At 47.1% G+C, this 17,007-nt stretch overlaps 1 protein-coding gene across 1 annotated transcript in view; it reads left to right on the top strand.

Moving 5' to 3' along the window:
* ABCC12 (ATP binding cassette subfamily C member 12) overlaps window positions 1-17,007 on the top strand; it is a 62,650-nt gene that overhangs the window by 39,890 nt on the left and 5,753 nt on the right. Inside the window, exons 19-23 of the mRNA XM_025370895.1 lie at window positions 882-1,079; window positions 1,849-2,075; window positions 5,085-5,222; window positions 9,160-9,316; window positions 14,859-14,948. Of these exons, the coding sequence (XP_025226680.1) occupies window positions 882-1,079; window positions 1,849-2,075; window positions 5,085-5,222; window positions 9,160-9,316; window positions 14,859-14,948 (810 nt within the window). The remainder of the gene's footprint in view (window positions 1-881; window positions 1,080-1,848; window positions 2,076-5,084; window positions 5,223-9,159; window positions 9,317-14,858; window positions 14,949-17,007) is intronic.

The following is a 17,007-nucleotide window of genomic DNA, read 5'->3' as shown; positions in this document are numbered from 1 at the left end:
GTCTATCCCTCAACTCCGCAGAGATACTTTTGCTTTCAACGATGTTCATCCATTAGCCACCTCTGGTTTACATTTCCACTGTGACTGTAATCAGCAAAATGGCATTTAGAAGAAAGATACTTGTTTGCTCCCCAAGGGCAGTCTTGACTTTTAGCACACAGCCCAGAGAAAAATGAAACTGCCAATTTCTCAGGGTGAGGAGATGCCGTCTCCCCATAAGTGCTGGCAAAATTGTGTGTTTTCGCTGGGCAGGACAGAGCCACAGATTCTTTGAATCCTCTGAGAGCCACTTGTATTCACTGGGCACCCTCCTCCCCACCAAAGATCCCCGGGCAGTACCCTAGCACCCTCTCAGTTACCCCTTGGGAAAAAGAAAGGGAAGGGACTGTGGAGCTGGCCCGTCATACAGAGAAGCCCCTGAGTCACCCCGAAGGCCTGGTGGCTGCTGCCACACAGCTCAGCGTGCTGGAAGTCAGTTCCTGATCCTCTGCCTGAGGGTTACTCCTCCAGCCTTGTAGAATTCTGATTCCCCATTTGCCTCTCTGATCTTCCCAGCCCAGCATTGCTTCTGGTGTCCCGAGGTGCTGTGAGCTTCGGGGATGGCTGCCCGGTGCCCACCTCGTTTCTCTGCTTCGTTTTTCCCACTGACTGTGCTGAGCTCACAGTCAGGTGCCCCTTGGGGTCATGAGTGCCAGCAGGAGGAACCCCGCAAAGCTCAGAGGCCCCAGAAGGGAACAGATTAGATTGTACCCACCTGATTCATTCAAAACACTCATGTCCTTGTTCTTAGTTTCTTCTCTCTGGAAAGATTATCCAGAAAATTCCTGTTCTTCTGGCAGGAATTTATCAATTCTTGGTGCTTCTCTTGTTTTTCTCCGAAGATGACCTGTGGGCCCCAGGGCAACAGGACCAGGTGTGAGGTCGGCGCGGTGCTGGCAGACATCGGTCAGCATGTGTTCCAGTGGGTGTACGCTGCGAGCATGGTGTCCGTGCTGGTGTTTGGTGTCACCAAAGGCTTCGTCTTCACCAAGACCACACTGATGGCATCCTCCTGTCTGCATGACATGGTGTTTAATAAGGTATGGCCACAAGCGTTGCAGGTGTACCCAGTTATTCAGTCAACAAGGTATATGGAGCACCTGCTGTGTGCCAGGCATGGTGCTGGGCTCTGGGGACAGCCAGAGCCCTCACAGAGCTTGCAGTCTAGTCTGGGAAGAGTCTCCCAAATAGCTGATTACCAACTAAAGGTAGATTCCAGGGAGCTGTGGGGGTGGATCATCAGCCCTGAGGCTGGGCCGGGGGGTGGAGGTAGGGGAGGCCACTCCACGGCAGAGAAGTGCAGGCCAAGAAAGCAGCTCCTGCTCCAAAGAGCCCTGAGTGTGACACGGGCCTCAAGAGATCCTTCCAGCCCCCTCCGCATTCCACTGCCATGGTGGGCAGCAGCCAGGGGCTGGGAGGGCCCTGGCTGGAGCATATGGGTGGGGCCCACACTTCGGAGGTAAAGAGACAAAGTGAAACTTGGCTTTTTATTGCCATGGGGCACAAAATTCCTTCCTCCGACAAAGGCATCAGACTCTCCTGTCTCAGGCTGCATCCCAGATTTGGAGGGGAAGCCTGACCTATAGGGGGTCTCTCGGGGCCTCCGCACAGAGACTGAATCCCCACATTCACATTCATTCACGGTGGCTGCAAGAAGGGGGTGCATCCTCCCTTTCCCAAGATCACCTGACACACTGTGCTGTGCCCTGGAAAAAAGGTCAGGCCCTGTGCTCACAATTTCACCCCCAGCAGAGCGGCAGGGTTTACTGAGCACCCACCTCGACTCTGACTCTCTACTGTTCTCCACAGATCTTAAAGAGCCCAATGAGCTTCTTTGACACGACTCCCACTGGCAGGCTAATGAACCGTTTTTCCAAGGATATGGATGAGCTGGATGTGAGGCTGCCGTTTCACGCAGAGAACTTTCTGCAGCAGTTCTTTATGGTGGTATTTATTCTCGTGATCTTGGCTGCTGTGTTTCCTGCTGTCCTTTTAGTCGTGGCCGGCCTTGCTGTAGGCTTCTTCATTCTCTTACGGTAGGCCCATGTGCTATTTACACAAGAAAACAACACACACACACACACACACACACACTGACTGGGTATCACGTGATATTGAGCATTGAGTGCTTGCTGTCTTCACTGATGGTCTACCACTGATTTTTTGTACTTAGTAAATGCCAGGTGCTAAGTGCTTTGCATACATCTGGCATTTTAGCCTCAGAGCAACCCTGAGAGGTGGAAGTTATTGAAAGATTAAGGCATTGGTCCCAGGCCAAGAAACTAGTAACCATGATTGCCACCTCTCTGCTGATATGTTCCTAACCATGGGGCTCTACCGTTGCTGCTCTGAGCTTTGAGAAATAACCCCCACCCTAACCATGGGTGTGTTTAGAGAAAGGCCTTAGGCAACTTTGCACGTTGTGGGGGCAGGGGTTCCCACTGCAGCTGTGCACACCCACCCTGGGGGAAAGCAGGAGGACAGCCATGATCCCAGCCTCCTAGGACACCCGCCCTGCTCCCCGCTCTTCCTGGGGTGAGCTGGGGTTCCCAGCAGGTAGCATGGTGGGTATTGGGTGAGGGCAAAGGGTTGCAAATCAGAGAAATTTGCATTAGAGCCCCAGCTCTGCCACAACCAGCTGAAGGACCTTGGAGAAGTCAGAGAGATGCTGCACACCTCAGTTTCCTCTCTCCCTAAAGGTAATCATTGAAATATATGCCTCACCTGTTTCAGAGGGCGTGCGAGGATCAGGGAAACTACACAACCAATGGCTTGTTGGTTAAAAAGGGAATAAGCTGTTAGGCAAGAGTTTCCATAAAAATCAATAACTAAAAATAATCATTTATCATGATCCTAGACGTGCCCAGCCAGTGGGATAGTTATTGCAGATCTGAAAGAGAATTCCCCAAATTATAAAATATTCAGCCCACAAACCCTGGACTTGCTTTCACCTGTGCACAGGGTTGTTGGTTTTCACACTCAGATGCTGGTTTTAGAAATAATTGCTGTGGTCACAATGTGGAGGGTGAATGGAGCTACAGAAAGGTCAGGGCAGACCATAGGGTGGGAGTCCCTTGAAATCTACAGTCTGTGTGAGAGAATTAATGAGGACCAGAGGTAGGCAGCAGCAGTGGGAACAGAAGAGAGATGTGGATTTGAGAGTCATTTCCATGGTAGTGTCATCAGGGTTTCACTTCCCACCTCTGGTGGAATTTTGGGTGTTGGGGGATGGGAGAAGCAATGAATGATTTCAAGGTGAAGAGCAACCTGAAGACAGATACGGGTGATGCAGGACGAGAAGCGGTTTGGGTAATAAGAATACGAATTTAGTTTCGGATGCTTCAGTTCTGTTCAACAAGTCTGCTGATGGTGTCCATGGACAGTGGCAAATGCGGATGTGGGAATGTGCTGGCGCAGGAGAGCTGGACTCTGTGCAGGGGCAGGTGTGGCTCTGGGAGCTGACACCGTGCCCTAGGGAGCTGGGAGAGCTGGACTCTTGCTGCTGTCTTTCACTGTTCCCGCGGTGACCCTGAGGAAGCGAAATTGTCACCGGTGGAGTGTGTCCAGGTTCTTGACGTCCTGAGCAAAGAATTGGACAAAACGCATAAAGCAAGGAAAGAAGGAAGCAACAAAAACAAAAATGAAAGTACACTCCCACAGGGTGAGAGCAAGCCGAGCATACGGGCTCGAAGGTCAGTTACAGCATTTTCTGGGGTTTAAATACCCTCTAGAGGTTTCCCATTGGCCACTTGGTGTATGCCCCATGCAAATGAAGTAGTGGCCCATGATCAGTATGATTGGTTGCAGAAAGTGACCAATCAGAGGCTGAAGTGAAGTTACAAAGTTACTCCTATACAAATGAAGACTTGGTCTGCCACCAGCCTGATTGGTTGTGGGAGGGGACTCATCAAAGGTATATCTGTCACCCAGAAAAAGGCAGGGGCAGGTGTGCAAGGGGAGTAGCCTTTGAGACTTTTGTTATGTAGGCGGGGAAAGTTGGGGTTTTCCTTTCGATTTAGTTCTAGGAAGTCAGTGTGAATTGGCCTTAGATTCCCTGCCTCCAGACCCCATTCTGCCTCCAAATGAAATGGTCCAAGTCTCCAAACTCAAGGGGGTTTATTGTGATGACCAAATACAAATAATTTCTGAGAGTCATTTACAGGATAAAAGCAACTCCTGAATGTCATTCTTACAGTGGATTCTTTGGGCTCATGTTCCTTTTTGTCATTCCTATGTTTGATCATTGCTCCTGTCTGTCCTCCTGTTTATGCAGTTGATTTACTTAGTAAAAGCTCTTTCTCTGCTCTGTACTCACCCTTCTAGCTATAAAGACTGGACAGACCAGAGCTCATCCTGCTTGAATTATCCAAGTGTTTCCAACCAACTCACTTTAGCTCTGCACTAATGAGGCTTCCGTCCTCGCTGCCCTGGGTTTGTTTTAGCTGAGAGTCTGGAGGTTTGATTGTCTTCCCTCTTGGGGGCCAGCCAGCTGCTGTACACACCCGAGGTCCCTGGTCTCCTGCTCACCAGAGCTCCTGGAGCTTCCACACAAAGGGGAGCTGCATCCCGTGGGGATTTGGTTTTAAAGTCAGCTATAATGATGTTCATTCAAAATTACCTTTAGAAGGCCACATGTTGGCAGTTGACACACTGGGTTTTCTTCCAGAGTTAGAACAGATCACTTTTTCTCTGGCTGGGCACTAAAAAGTGGTTGGCTGATACTTAGGGGCTGCGCTGTATGAGAAATTTTGGTTTTGGAAGACTAGAATCACGCCTTGTGGAGCAAGACTTTCCTGATATGAGAAACACTTAGCACTGTGGCCAAATGAAGGTGCGGCTGACTCATGGTTCTCACGCCCCCGCCATTCCCACACCTGGGGCAGGCATCGCTGCAGAATGGCAGGCCTGCTCTTCATCCCCAGTTAGACGGCACCGTCTCTGACTTAAGCACTGTGCTGAGTGCCTAGTTGGCTCTGTATGTGTGAGGGCAAGCCTGATGAGACCTCACTTTGTGGCCCACTTGGCCCCTTTCAATTTTCTTCCAGCATTTTCCACAGGGGAGTCCAGGAGCTCAAGAAGGTGGAGAATGTCAGCCGGTCACCCTGGTTCTCCCACATCACCTCTTCCATGCAGGGCCTGGGCATCATTCATGCCTATGGCAAGAAGGAGAACTGCATCACCCAGTGAGTCCCACGTGGGGCCCTGCCCCAGGCCCCCATGCTTCATGCCTGACTCCGATGGGGAGGGCACAGGAGGAGGGAAGTCTGGGCTGCTGGGGACTGATTGTAGACAAACAGCTGGAAGAATCAGGAGGAGTCCTTGAAGACACTTGGCCTCACAGCCTCTCTTCCAGCATCTGGGGCCCCAGAAAATGTGAATGAGGGGAGCTTGTTCAATGGCAACCTTATTTGTTCTATTTTTCATTCTAAAAGTAAAAATGTGTTTGATTCAGGAAGATAGGGCAAAACAGGAAAAAGAAGAAAAAAATCACTTATAGCACCCCACAAACCCAAACATATTAAATTTTTTCACATGTTTCCTTCTAGTTTTTTTCTTTTTTTCTCTTCATGGAGTCTTCTTTTTCTTAAGTATTTATAATCATTTCTTAAATTTATTTAACAATTTAAAATAGCCTGTTTCATGTTATTACATGTTTCTTGTAAAAATAATTTCTAAAGGCCACCTTTCATTTCACTTAGCATTTTCTTCTTTTTAAAATATGGGGACTATGTTAGTAAATCTCTCTGGCATCTTCCAGCTTCACACTTCTAAAACATGACATAAAATGTATAAATCAGACTGGGCACGGTGGCTCACGCCTGTAATCCCAGCACTTTGGGAGGCCAAGGCAGGTGGATCATGTGAGGTCAGGAGTTTGAGACCAGCCTGGCCAACATGGCGAAACCCCATCTCTACTAAAAATACAAAAATTAGCTGGGTGTGGTGGTAGACACCTGTAATGTCAGCTACTCGGGAGGCTGAGGCAGGAGAATCGCTTAAACCTGGGAGCTGGAGGTTACAGTGAGCCGAGATTGTGCTACTGCACTCCAGCCTGAACGACAGAGTGAGACTCCATCTCAAAAAAAAAAAAAAAGGTATAAATCACAGTAGGCTCACTGCAGTAACAATAACCCCAAATCTTAGGGAGTTCACACAATGAATTTTTATTTTTCCTGATGTCACAATTTAGTGACAGTCCATGGGGCAACAGTAGGGGATTGTACTCCACACTCAGGCATAGTCTGTTTCCATCTGGGGCTCTTCCATCCCAAGGGCCCTGGGGTATTCTCTCGGATCATCTGTGTTGAGCCAGAAGACAAGGGGGCCAGGAAGGAGGACCCAGGGGGAATTTTATGGTCCAACCCTAGTAAAGCATCCCAAGATTTCTGCACATTCATTGGCCAGATTGGAGTCACATGGGCTCACCTAACTGCAAGGGAGACTGGGAAATGTAGTCCAGCTGTATCCAAAGGAGGAAAAGAAAATGGAGTTTGGTGAATCCATAGCAGCCTTTCCCACATAGATTTTCTATCTTTTCCTTCCTTAAAAAGCTAACACACCATTCAGAGAGAAAGAATTAGATGTAGTTCCAAAGGGTGCGTTGAATGCATTCTAAGTTTGGAATTGCATTAAATTTATTTATTTATTTATTTTTATTTTTATTTTTTGAGACAGAGTCTCACTCTGTCACCCAGGCTGGAGTGCAACGGCACGATCTTGGCTCATTGCAACTTCCGTCCCCCAGGTTCAAGCGATTCTCTTGCCTCAGCCTCCCAAGTAGCTGGGGCCCTGCCAATTTTTGTATTTTTAGTAGAGACAGTGTTTCACTATGTTGGCCAGGCTGGTCTCGAACTCCTGACCTCAAGTGATCCACTCGCATTGGCCTCCGAAAGTGCTGGGATTACAGTGAGCCACTGCAACCGGCCTGGAATTGCATTACATTTAGAATTTCATTGAATTCTCTCTCACGCCCCCTCCATTTTACCACCCAGGATCTCAGAGTACACTTGACATCACATCTTGTCTTTAGTTCAGTCAGCACCTAGTCCTGACCCTAGTTTGACCTGAACATCGTTTTTCAAGAGTCCTGCCTCACACATAGACCCTTCCAAAGTCCTAGCCATGAGGAAAGCCCATGGAGCTGTTCGTCTACTCACCCACAACAAACACACATGCAAGCTTTGTCTTCCCACAGCTTCTCCTCCAAGATTTCTGAGAGAATCCTATAAGGAGCCAAGAATGACTGATGGGGGTTCCCTTCTTTTAATAATTTCTTTCCAAAGGGCTTGGGTTTCTGACATGTATTGCTTTTGCCACCAGACAAAAATGCGACAGCTTAAAAAATGTAAAAAGGTTAGAGGTCAAATTCCAATTTGATCCCAGCTAGTGATTTTGTTTCTATGCAATCTAACCAACCACAGAGATAAGACCATAGGTGACTTCCAGGTCACAGAGGCTGTCAGTTGAATTTGTATGCTGTATAGCTGCATGATAGAAACAGTGCTGTGTTTCGAATAATATTTTGATTAAGCTCTGGGGAAAATAAGTTAGAGTTAAAACAGAGAGGAGGAGAGGGTGGTGGAGCCCAGGGCGGCTGGTCAGAGGGGCTTCCAGGCAGAACTTTGGGAGGCCTTCCAGGACGGCGTGGAGCAGCAGTGCCTGAGCACATTCACGACTATGCCAGGGGAGGAATTCTACCTCCTTAGGCCTTTAAGCATGGAAAGGATTTCATTTTTCCCCCAATAGTTTCTACCAGCTGTTCTCATGAAGCCCTTCCCCACTAGATCAGGGAAACCACAGTGGCAATTGAATCTGATGTCTCTTTTGGTTAATGGTCATCTCAGTGCGGTGAAAATTTCAATCTTGAATGTATTCAAGCCACAGGTCTCTTTCCCCCAGAGGCTTGGTGTGGCAAGGCTACGCTGTGTGTGTGTGTGTGCGCGCGCGTGCGCACGCGCGTGCGTGTGTGTGTAATTGAGAAGCACCTACTCTGTCCTTTTAAACACCCTCTTCCTTTTCTCCAGGCCTGGCTCTCTGATGCAGGGGAACTGGGGAGGGGACAGAAGGAAGAACACATTCTTGGGTGACTGGCACCTCTGGGCCATTCTCTCCTTTCTGCTACCCTTTCCTGCTGCTGCAGTGCACTGTGCAGATGTGGGACAGCAGCTTGGAGACCCCAGCAGGGCCAGAACCCCAGAAGTTCTGCCGGCATTGCTCGATTGGTAGGAGTCACTGGGTCTTCCTGTGAGTTCTGCCTGGAAGCCCTCACACTGCACTCCTCTGATGCAGAGGCCCCTTTGCTCCATGCCAGGGACCACAGGCTCCAAGGTCATCTTCTGCTATCTCAGCCCTAGGAACTGAGGAGCTGATGAGATCTGCCTTCCATACATCTGGGGAATGCGGAACTCCAAGGGTGGGTCTTGCCCCCGTCCCCTGGCTGTGTCATCTCCCTGTCACTCAACTCTGTGCTTCTTCCCCCGTCTCCAAGACCTTTGGCTCCACGGACATGCAGCAGGGATGCAAGGTGTCAGCTTCCCCTCCTTGAAGAGGCTTCCAGCTTTATAAGCAATTGTCTTCAATCTTCTTTCTCTGATTCAGGGAGGGAAACCTGACATGTGCCCTCCCTTCCCTCCTCTACGGTCACAAACATTGACTTCCCTAAAGGTGACCTGCTTCACAACCCACGCCCACCCTTTCTATATATCAAGGGGGCCAACTGTCAGTTCCACAAAGCCTTTGAGGATGGCTGACTCCATGATAGGGATCCTTTGGAGTCAGAATGTGAAGCATTCAGCACCTCTTATTCTCAGCTGTAGGTTCTAGCTGCCAATTCTGGGAAAGACAGAAAGAGCCACTTAGCACCCTACTGTATTGCCACATGAGATTTCCCAAAATATGTGCAAATCAAAGATGTCTAGAGTGGCAGATTTTTAAGAGCATGAATATATGTTCATTTTTGTAAGAGTTTGCTATGTGAGAGTGCATTCCCTCAATTAAAAATTCCCTGGCCTCATTTCTCCAGTCACCCTAACCCTAAGTCTACAGAAGCACAACTCGATCTCCTGCTTTTTCTGATTTTCTTGACTGTAGGTTTAAGATGCTAAACGACGAAAACTCCAGTCACCTCCTCTACTTTAACTGTGCTCTCAGGTGGTTTGCGCTGAGAATGGATGTCCTCATGAACATCCTTACCTTCATTGTGGCCTTGTTGGTGACCCTGAGTTTCTCCTCCATCAGTACTTCATCCAAAGGCCTGTCATTGTCATACATCATCCAGGTAATGCCTGGTGCAAGGTTGGGCTTAGTCTGGAGGCTCCGGCTTATAATACATCAGGAAGGGTGCTTTTGGATGGACAGAACAAAAATCCCAACCCGAATGGGTTTAAACGAGAAAGGGAGCTTAGTGGCTCACATCATTAAAAAGTAGGATGGTTGTGTGGACTTCAGGCACAGTGGGATTATGGCTCTGAGCTTTGCCCATGCCCTGTGATCACTTTCCTCACAAGTGACCAGCAGCCTCTGGGGTCTACAGCAAAGAAGAAGCAGAAAGAAAGCATTTCCTGCCCTAGCCATGGAGGCAGGAGCCTGGAGCTTTACTCTTATTGGAGGAAAGCATTTCCTGGCCCAGCCATGGAGGCAAAAGCCTGGAGCTTTACTCTTATTGGATTAATTTAGGCATCCCAGAACTAATTAGTGGTTTGGTGGGATACAGATCATTGGTTAGGCTAGGGATGGAGTTACACCTGTTTCCAACTTTAAGTCACATAGCTACTCCACAGTGGAGGGAGTGAAATGAACGCCGGAGAGACGGTCATCATGTCGATGACAAATAATTACTGATTTATCTTTTTGGTTGCTTTTTTTTTTCTTTTGAATAACAATAATAGGTGAACATATGGCATTGATTGTGATTGGCTTCAGGCCCTGTCTTTTAACTAAATTAATTCATTTCCTCCCCACAACAACCTTCCAATACTGCCGTGATCCCCATTTTGCAGATGAAGAAACTGAGCCCCAGAAAGACTTGGCCTGAGATCATACAGCTGTCATGTGTGAGGGCCAGGATTTGAATGCAGGCCACCTGGACCTCATGTTTGTTTGAATCTTGTTATCTTTGGAAACTTTTTTGACATAGTCCTTATTCTTAGTGCTGTGAAACTCTGGAATCATGTATCTGAATGTGGGTCTTTATTCATGTGTTCTGTTTGATGCTGTGAGTTCTTTAAGATTAAAGTCAAATTTCTCATCAGCTTGGAAACATGTCTCCTTTTTCTCCTTCATTTTGACAATGTCCTCTTTTTCTTTGTTTTTTTTTTTTTTTTCTTACTGTATTCATGTCAGTTGAATATTGAATTTCTTGCATCAATCTCTATGTTTCTTTTTCTTTTCCCTCAAAGTTTCCATGTTCTTGTCTTTTTATCTTGGGAATTTTCATTAGTTTTGCCATTCAGCTATTCCTTTGAATTTTAAATTTGGCAATCCTATATTCATATATTTAATTTCCAGAAGCTCTTATTTTCTGAGTTTTTAAAAGAATCACTTTTTACATGGATGCAGTGTATTTTTGAATCTCTCTGAGGATATTAATTAGTGTATTAGTTAGTTCTCACACTGCTGATAAAGACATACCTGAGACTGGGTCATTTATAAAGAAAAAGAGGTTTAATGGACTCACAGTTCCACGTGGCTGGGGAGGCCTCACAATCATGGTGAAAGGTGAAAGGCACGTCTTACATGGTGGCAGATAAGAGAGAATGAGAGCCAAGCACAAGGGGAAACCCCTCATAAAATCATCAGCTCTCATGAGACTTATTTACCACCATGAGAACAGTATGGGGGAAACTGCCACCACGATTCAATTATCTCCCAACCCACTGGGTCCCTCCCACAACACGTGGGAATTATGGGAGCTACAGTTCAAGATGATTTGGGTAGGGACAAAGCCAAACCATATCAATTAGAGTCTTTTTTCCCCTCCTAAACTCTCCTCCCTTCTTTGACTTGCATCTGTTTCTTCCAGAGGTAGTTTTTCTTTTTGTTTCTCTCATTCTTGCTCTTTCATGCCATTGGTTTTGTCCATCTGTCTCCCGACCCATTTGTATTTAACCTCGGGGAACTGGGTTGGGTTTTCAGAGTTTCCTCTGCCTTTGTTTCACCTTGCTAGGTGTCTCCTGATGGGAAATTTTATGACTACAGTAGGTGGGTGGTGGGGCTTTTCCATAGGCTGGCTTCACTTCAGGAAAGCAGCCAGGGAGCTGACTTTTAGGTACCCAAATGTAAGACTTAAAGAAGTTTTTATGTGGGGACTATTCTGAGAGCCCCATTTATCCCCAGGCAGTTAATTCAATTTCTTTAGAGAAAATCATGTGTATGTGTGTGTATCTGTGTGCACGTGTGCTCCCATGCCTAGGGAAAAAGGGTCCAACTAACTCTGGTTAGGAGAAAGAAGAGGGGAAGAGGAGTGAGTGAACCAGACGGGAGTGGTTGTCTATATAGAGAGCCTATCAGCCAGCCTCCTTGTGGGCCCCCTTCTCATACCTGGAGCCTCTCTGGGTTCTGCTCTTTAAACTCTAGCATGCTCTGCTTCCATTTTATCAAAAGGCTTTCATCCTCTTTCCATCTTGTAGAAATTTGTAGCTCATTCACTGCTGTCTCTCCTCAATCCCCTTACTGTTAAAGGTCTATTCTTTATGGAAAATTTATCTGATATCATTTAAATGGTATTTTTGGGAAGAAGGAGAAACAAAAACGTATTCTCAGTACTCTCTCTTAAGTGGGGAAAAATGAATTTTCCTTGGGTAACCGGTTTCCTGTATTGATAGATGTTTTCATTTGTTGTTGCCTAGTAAAATATCAAACAGATGATGTTGAACAGTTTCCCTTAATTGGTCCAAGTAAAACAGCTTTCCCCAACTAAGGTCATGCTTTTGGGCGATATTATCAGCTTTCCATGAGATTGTTTTCAAACATTCCTGTAAGGTCGTGCACAGCATTGAGATCTATGGGAACACTTGTTCTCCAGCTGGCTCTGTGGCTTCATTGAGCATTAGCCCCCTTTGGAGAACACAGAATCAAAATGACAGCACTCCACTTGAGACTAGAGAAGACTCCCTAGATGGATGAGAAATTGGCATGAAATCCCACAGAGCAGAAAGTGAATGCAAAGTGACATCATATCACATCACGTAGAATAAGCACTTCCTGGGGCCAGCACTGTGCCTTTGTGGGCATCCTAAATCTGGGAGGGCTGCCGTGGCCTTGGGAGCTGATACTCTTGCATTTAGCAAAAGATGTATATGCCCTTCTCAAGGGCAGGGTTCATTCATTCACTCACCAGATATCCCCTAAGCACCCACCATTAGCCGGGAATTGTGCTAGTGGCTGTGGATTCAGCAGTCAGCAGTCCGAACAAGTCCTGCCCTCATTCTAATGGGCAGCTGGAATAAATGAGGGGCAAGTAAATAGATGAGAAGCTCAGAAGGTGTTTAAGCGTTGGGAAGACAACAAGTGGAGGAATGTCTGTGTCAGAAGGGGAAGCAACATTTCATACAACAGCCACAGGAGGCCTCTGCTGGGACGTGGCTTCCAACCTGAGACCTGAAGGATAAAGAACCAGCCCAGGAAGACTGGAAGAAAGAGTGCCTCAGGGAAGGGCTCAGCAGTAGGCATGATCCTGGCATGTTTGAGAATCTGAGAAGCCCACGTGGCTTGAGCAAGGTGGTATGAGGTGCCAGCAGAGTAGAATATGTAGAACTTTGTAAGTCGGGGGCAGGGGTATTATCTGTATTCCAAGACTGGGTTTCTCAACCATGGCACTGCAGGCTTTGGGGCTGGATAATCCTTTTGGTGAGGGGCTGTTCTGTGCATGGTAGGACGTTCAGCAGCCTCCCTGGCTCTGCCCATGAGATGCTGGTATTACGTCCCTCCTGCCAGGTTGTGACAACCCAAACCGTCTCTAGACATTGCCAAATGCTCTCTCTGGGGCAGGTTGAGAGCCATTGCTCTAAAGAAGTGGAAACTGCTGACCTGTATTAAGCAGGGAGGCCTGCTGAGGGGCTCTCAGAGGGTCTGCACCGAAAGGTGGACGCTCTCCACGTCACCCACCTGCTCGTGCCCCCTGCCTCTTTGCGGCTAAGGCCTCTTGCTTCTTACTACAGCATTCTTATCCCGAGTTTGACTGGTGGACTTCTTATCATAAATGCCTCAGCTCACACAGTCCTCTGGAACCCCTTATCTAAGCTAACTCCCCAGCTCCAGCCCCTCTCCTACATCATCCTTTCGGGACATTCTTGTCACTCCCGCAATGGCCTTGTGTGCCATCTCCACCAGTCCACTAGAATGGAAGCTGCGTGAGTGCAGGGATCTTGTCTGTAACCTTCAACCCTGGAAACTGGTGCCCCAACCAGTACCTGGCCCATGGCTACTGCTCAGTCAATGAAGTTCGCTAATGCATGAGATGGCCCTGCCTCTAGCCCACTTGGTGACACATGCTGTGGCTGCCCCACCTTTCCAGGGAAGGCTGGAGGTTCCAGGCATTCTCACACCCAGGAGCAGGTGTAGCAATGACTGAGAGAGTCAGTGGCTATGTACCCACGTGCACCTCAGCTTTCTTGCCCCGGCATGGGCCAGTTCCGAGGTGTGCTCCATTCAGTGTCCCAGAGCTCCCAGGCCAGCTGGACTCTCAGTTGCCCACAGCAGTAACGTCTCACAAACACACCTGGTATGGGCAGCCTCTCTTCCCCTGCTCACTCCTCCATCCCCTCCTGGTACAATCTGGGTTCACTGCCTATGTTCGTTTGTGAAGGCTGCTGTGACAAATTACATGCTTGCAGGCTTCAAACAAGAGAATGGTATTCTTTCACTGTTGTGGAGTCAGACGCCCGGACTCAAGGTGTTGGCAGGGCCAGCTTCCCCCCGGAGGCTCGGGAGAATCTGTTTCTTCTCTCTTCCAGCTTCTGTGGCTGCTGGCCATCCCTGGCATCTCTTTTCTTGTAGCTGCATCACTCCAGTCTCTGCCTCTGCCTTCATGTCCCCTTCTCCTCTGTGTTTTCTCCTCTGTCTCTTATAACGACACTTATCACTGGACTTAGGACCCACTCAGGTGATCCAGGATGATCTCAAGGTCCTTATTAACACCTGCAGAGATCCTCTCTCCAAATGAGAGAGCATTTGCAGGTTCCAGGGATTAGGAAATGGGCACATCTTTTAGGGGTGGGGGACACCATTCAACCTGCCCTAATATAATCCTTACAGTCAAATCTCAGGGTTGGCCTCTGGGAGATCCAGGCCTAAGGTGGGTGATCTTAGCAAGCCACATGTCCCAGTCTGAGCCTTGACTTTCTCATTACTATAGCAAGAAGACAGGCTTGATGGTTTTCTGTTCTCTTATGGCGATGTGGTTTTCAGTTGCTTTTTGAGCAAGGGACTGAGGGGGGGCTGCTCTGAGATGCAAGACCCTGCCAGGTGGCAGCAAGGGGCCGATACCTAGCAGTTCTGCAGCTCCCAGAGAGAATTCCCACCACTCGAAGAGGCGTGTGATCAAGTGGTTCTGTGGGGAGATGATTCTCACCATCTGGAGTGCTGAGGAAAAATGTAATTACCATTTGTTTCTAAATACAAAGGAAGTGTTTAAAGGCAAAACACCCCAACAGGAATATCTTTACTTCTGGGCACTTGGCTGGGAAGGCAGACCTCCTGTCTGTGCCGTCCTGCTTGAGGCAGGGGAGGGGTCATTCACCAGGGCTGCCTCCTAAACCGGGAGCAACAGAACCCGAAGGAGGAAGGGGCTCTAACTGCGGCTGCTTGCTCCTTTTTAACAGCTGAGCGGACTGCTCCAAGTGTGTGTGCGAACGGGAACAGAGACCCAAGCCAAATTCACCTCCGTGGAGCTGCTCAGGGAATACATTTTGGTAAGAAATTAGTGCATCAAAGAGGAGGGACAAGTTAATTTTGGCAGGACTTGGGCAAATATTGGATCTTTTTAGATGCGAAAGGGATCTTTTTAAAAAACTGAAATCAGACTGGGCATGGTGGCTTACGCCTGTAATCCCAGCACTTAGGGAGGCCGAGGTGGGCAGATCACCTGAGGTCAAGAGTTCGAGACCAGCCTGGCCAACATGGTGAAACCATGTCGCCACTAAAAATACAAAAATTAGCCAGGCATGATGGCGAGCGGTGGTAATCCCCGCTACTCGGGAGGCTGAGGCAGAAGAATCACTAGAGCCCAGGAGGCGGAGGTTTCGGTGAGCTGAGATCCCGCCATTGCACTCCAGGCCAGGACAACAAGAGTAAAACTCCGTCTCAAAAATCAAAAACAAAACAAAAAAACCCCCAAATCGGATGAGTCATCCCTCTTCTTAAAACCTGTATTTACAATACATTCTAAAGTCCTTGATGTTGAATGTGAGCTTCTTTTTAACAAGGTTTCCTTAAGGGCTGTTTTGATACACAGAAAAATACAATTCAGTGGTTTACTTTGGTTTCTAAAAATTAATATTTGGCCAGGCGCAGTGGCTCACACCTGTAATTTCAACACTTTTGGAGACCAAGGCAGGAGGATTGCTTGAAGCCAGAAATTTGAAACCAGCCTGTGCAGTATAGTGAGACGCTATCTCTCCAAAAAAAAAAAAAAAAGTTAAATTTTGCCATGTGTGGTGGCGTGCACCTATAGTCCTAGCTACTGAGGAGGTTAAGGAGGGAGGGTCACTTGAGCCCAGGAGTTTGAAGCTGTAGTAAGCTATGATGATGCCATTGCACTCCAGCCTGTGCAACAGAGCTCGACCCTGACTCTAAAATTTTTTTAAGTTAAAAATTATTATTTGATTGATTAAAGTCATAAGTTGAAAAAATAGAAGCCCAGTCTGACGCTTCTTTAAAAGCTTTTATATCCAACTTACAAATCTTGCTATTCTTTTAAAAGAAGTCTAGCCAATTCTAGCAGTCACATTTAGGTGCCTTTGAAGAGTGGCTCCATTTACAAACTTAATTAAACACTTTAAAACATTTTAAACTGCATTTTAAAATTTAATACATTCAATTTCTTTTTTAACTACCTCAATGATCTGATTTAACCACAAACCTTCCTGAGTTTGTATAACTTTAATAAATTAAACTTATAAATATAGTAAGCTCTAAGTTTTCATGACAGAATCAATGCTATAAACAGTAAATTTTTAACGTAAAATTGTGTTTAAATCAATTATTCAATTGTACATTTTAAATTAGCATCACCAGCCCAAGTTCTGTTAATACATTGTGAATACTTGAAACACCAAGCATGCAGATTTCTTAAACTAAAAATATGACTGTTACAGTTTCGTTTCTCTAAAATATTTTTATTCCTAATTCTAAATTTTCTAGGCGTTAAAAAATACTCAGTCCTTAACTATACAGGTATTTTCTCAGCTAAATGAGGTTGCTTATTGACCAGAGATGTGGGCTGGTCAGCCACCCTGATGGGGCACACGGGATCCCTAATTCCAGCTGTTTACACAGAGGTGACTTAAGAGGAGGGGCTGCTCTTGTGACGAAGCCAAGCTGCCCTTCTCCTTAATCAGACCTTGCATTTCTTGGACTCTTAGGAGACTTAAATGATTTTTTTTTTTTCATGTATCTCTAAAGACCTCTGAACTTGACATCCTGCATTCTTACCATCTTTCTACTTCTAGCATGATGATAATTCTTGCAGATCTTGAAATTATATCTGGTTGAATTCTGCAAATCTCAAGGCTCTCTCTGGCCTTGTCATACAGCTTCAGGGCTACACTTCCGACATTTTCCCAGGCCCACAGGCCCAGTATGAGCTTCCTTTGTGTATTCCTCTAAGTCATCCATCCCTCTATTCGCTAAGCTCCAGCCACATGATTTTTCTTTCCATTCCTCAAATTGCCCAAGCTCATTCTGGCCCTGGGGCCTTTGGACTAGCTGTCCCCCCAACCTGGAGGGCTCTGGACTTGATCCTCTTGTAGC

Source organism: Theropithecus gelada, chromosome 20, assembly GCF_003255815.1.
Source record: "Theropithecus gelada isolate Dixy chromosome 20, Tgel_1.0, whole genome shotgun sequence".
In the NCBI taxonomy this organism is placed as follows: Eukaryota; Metazoa; Chordata; class Mammalia; order Primates; family Cercopithecidae; genus Theropithecus; species Theropithecus gelada.
Note: the sequence above shows the minus strand (reverse complement) of the source record. Positions and strands in the feature narration are given on the sequence as shown.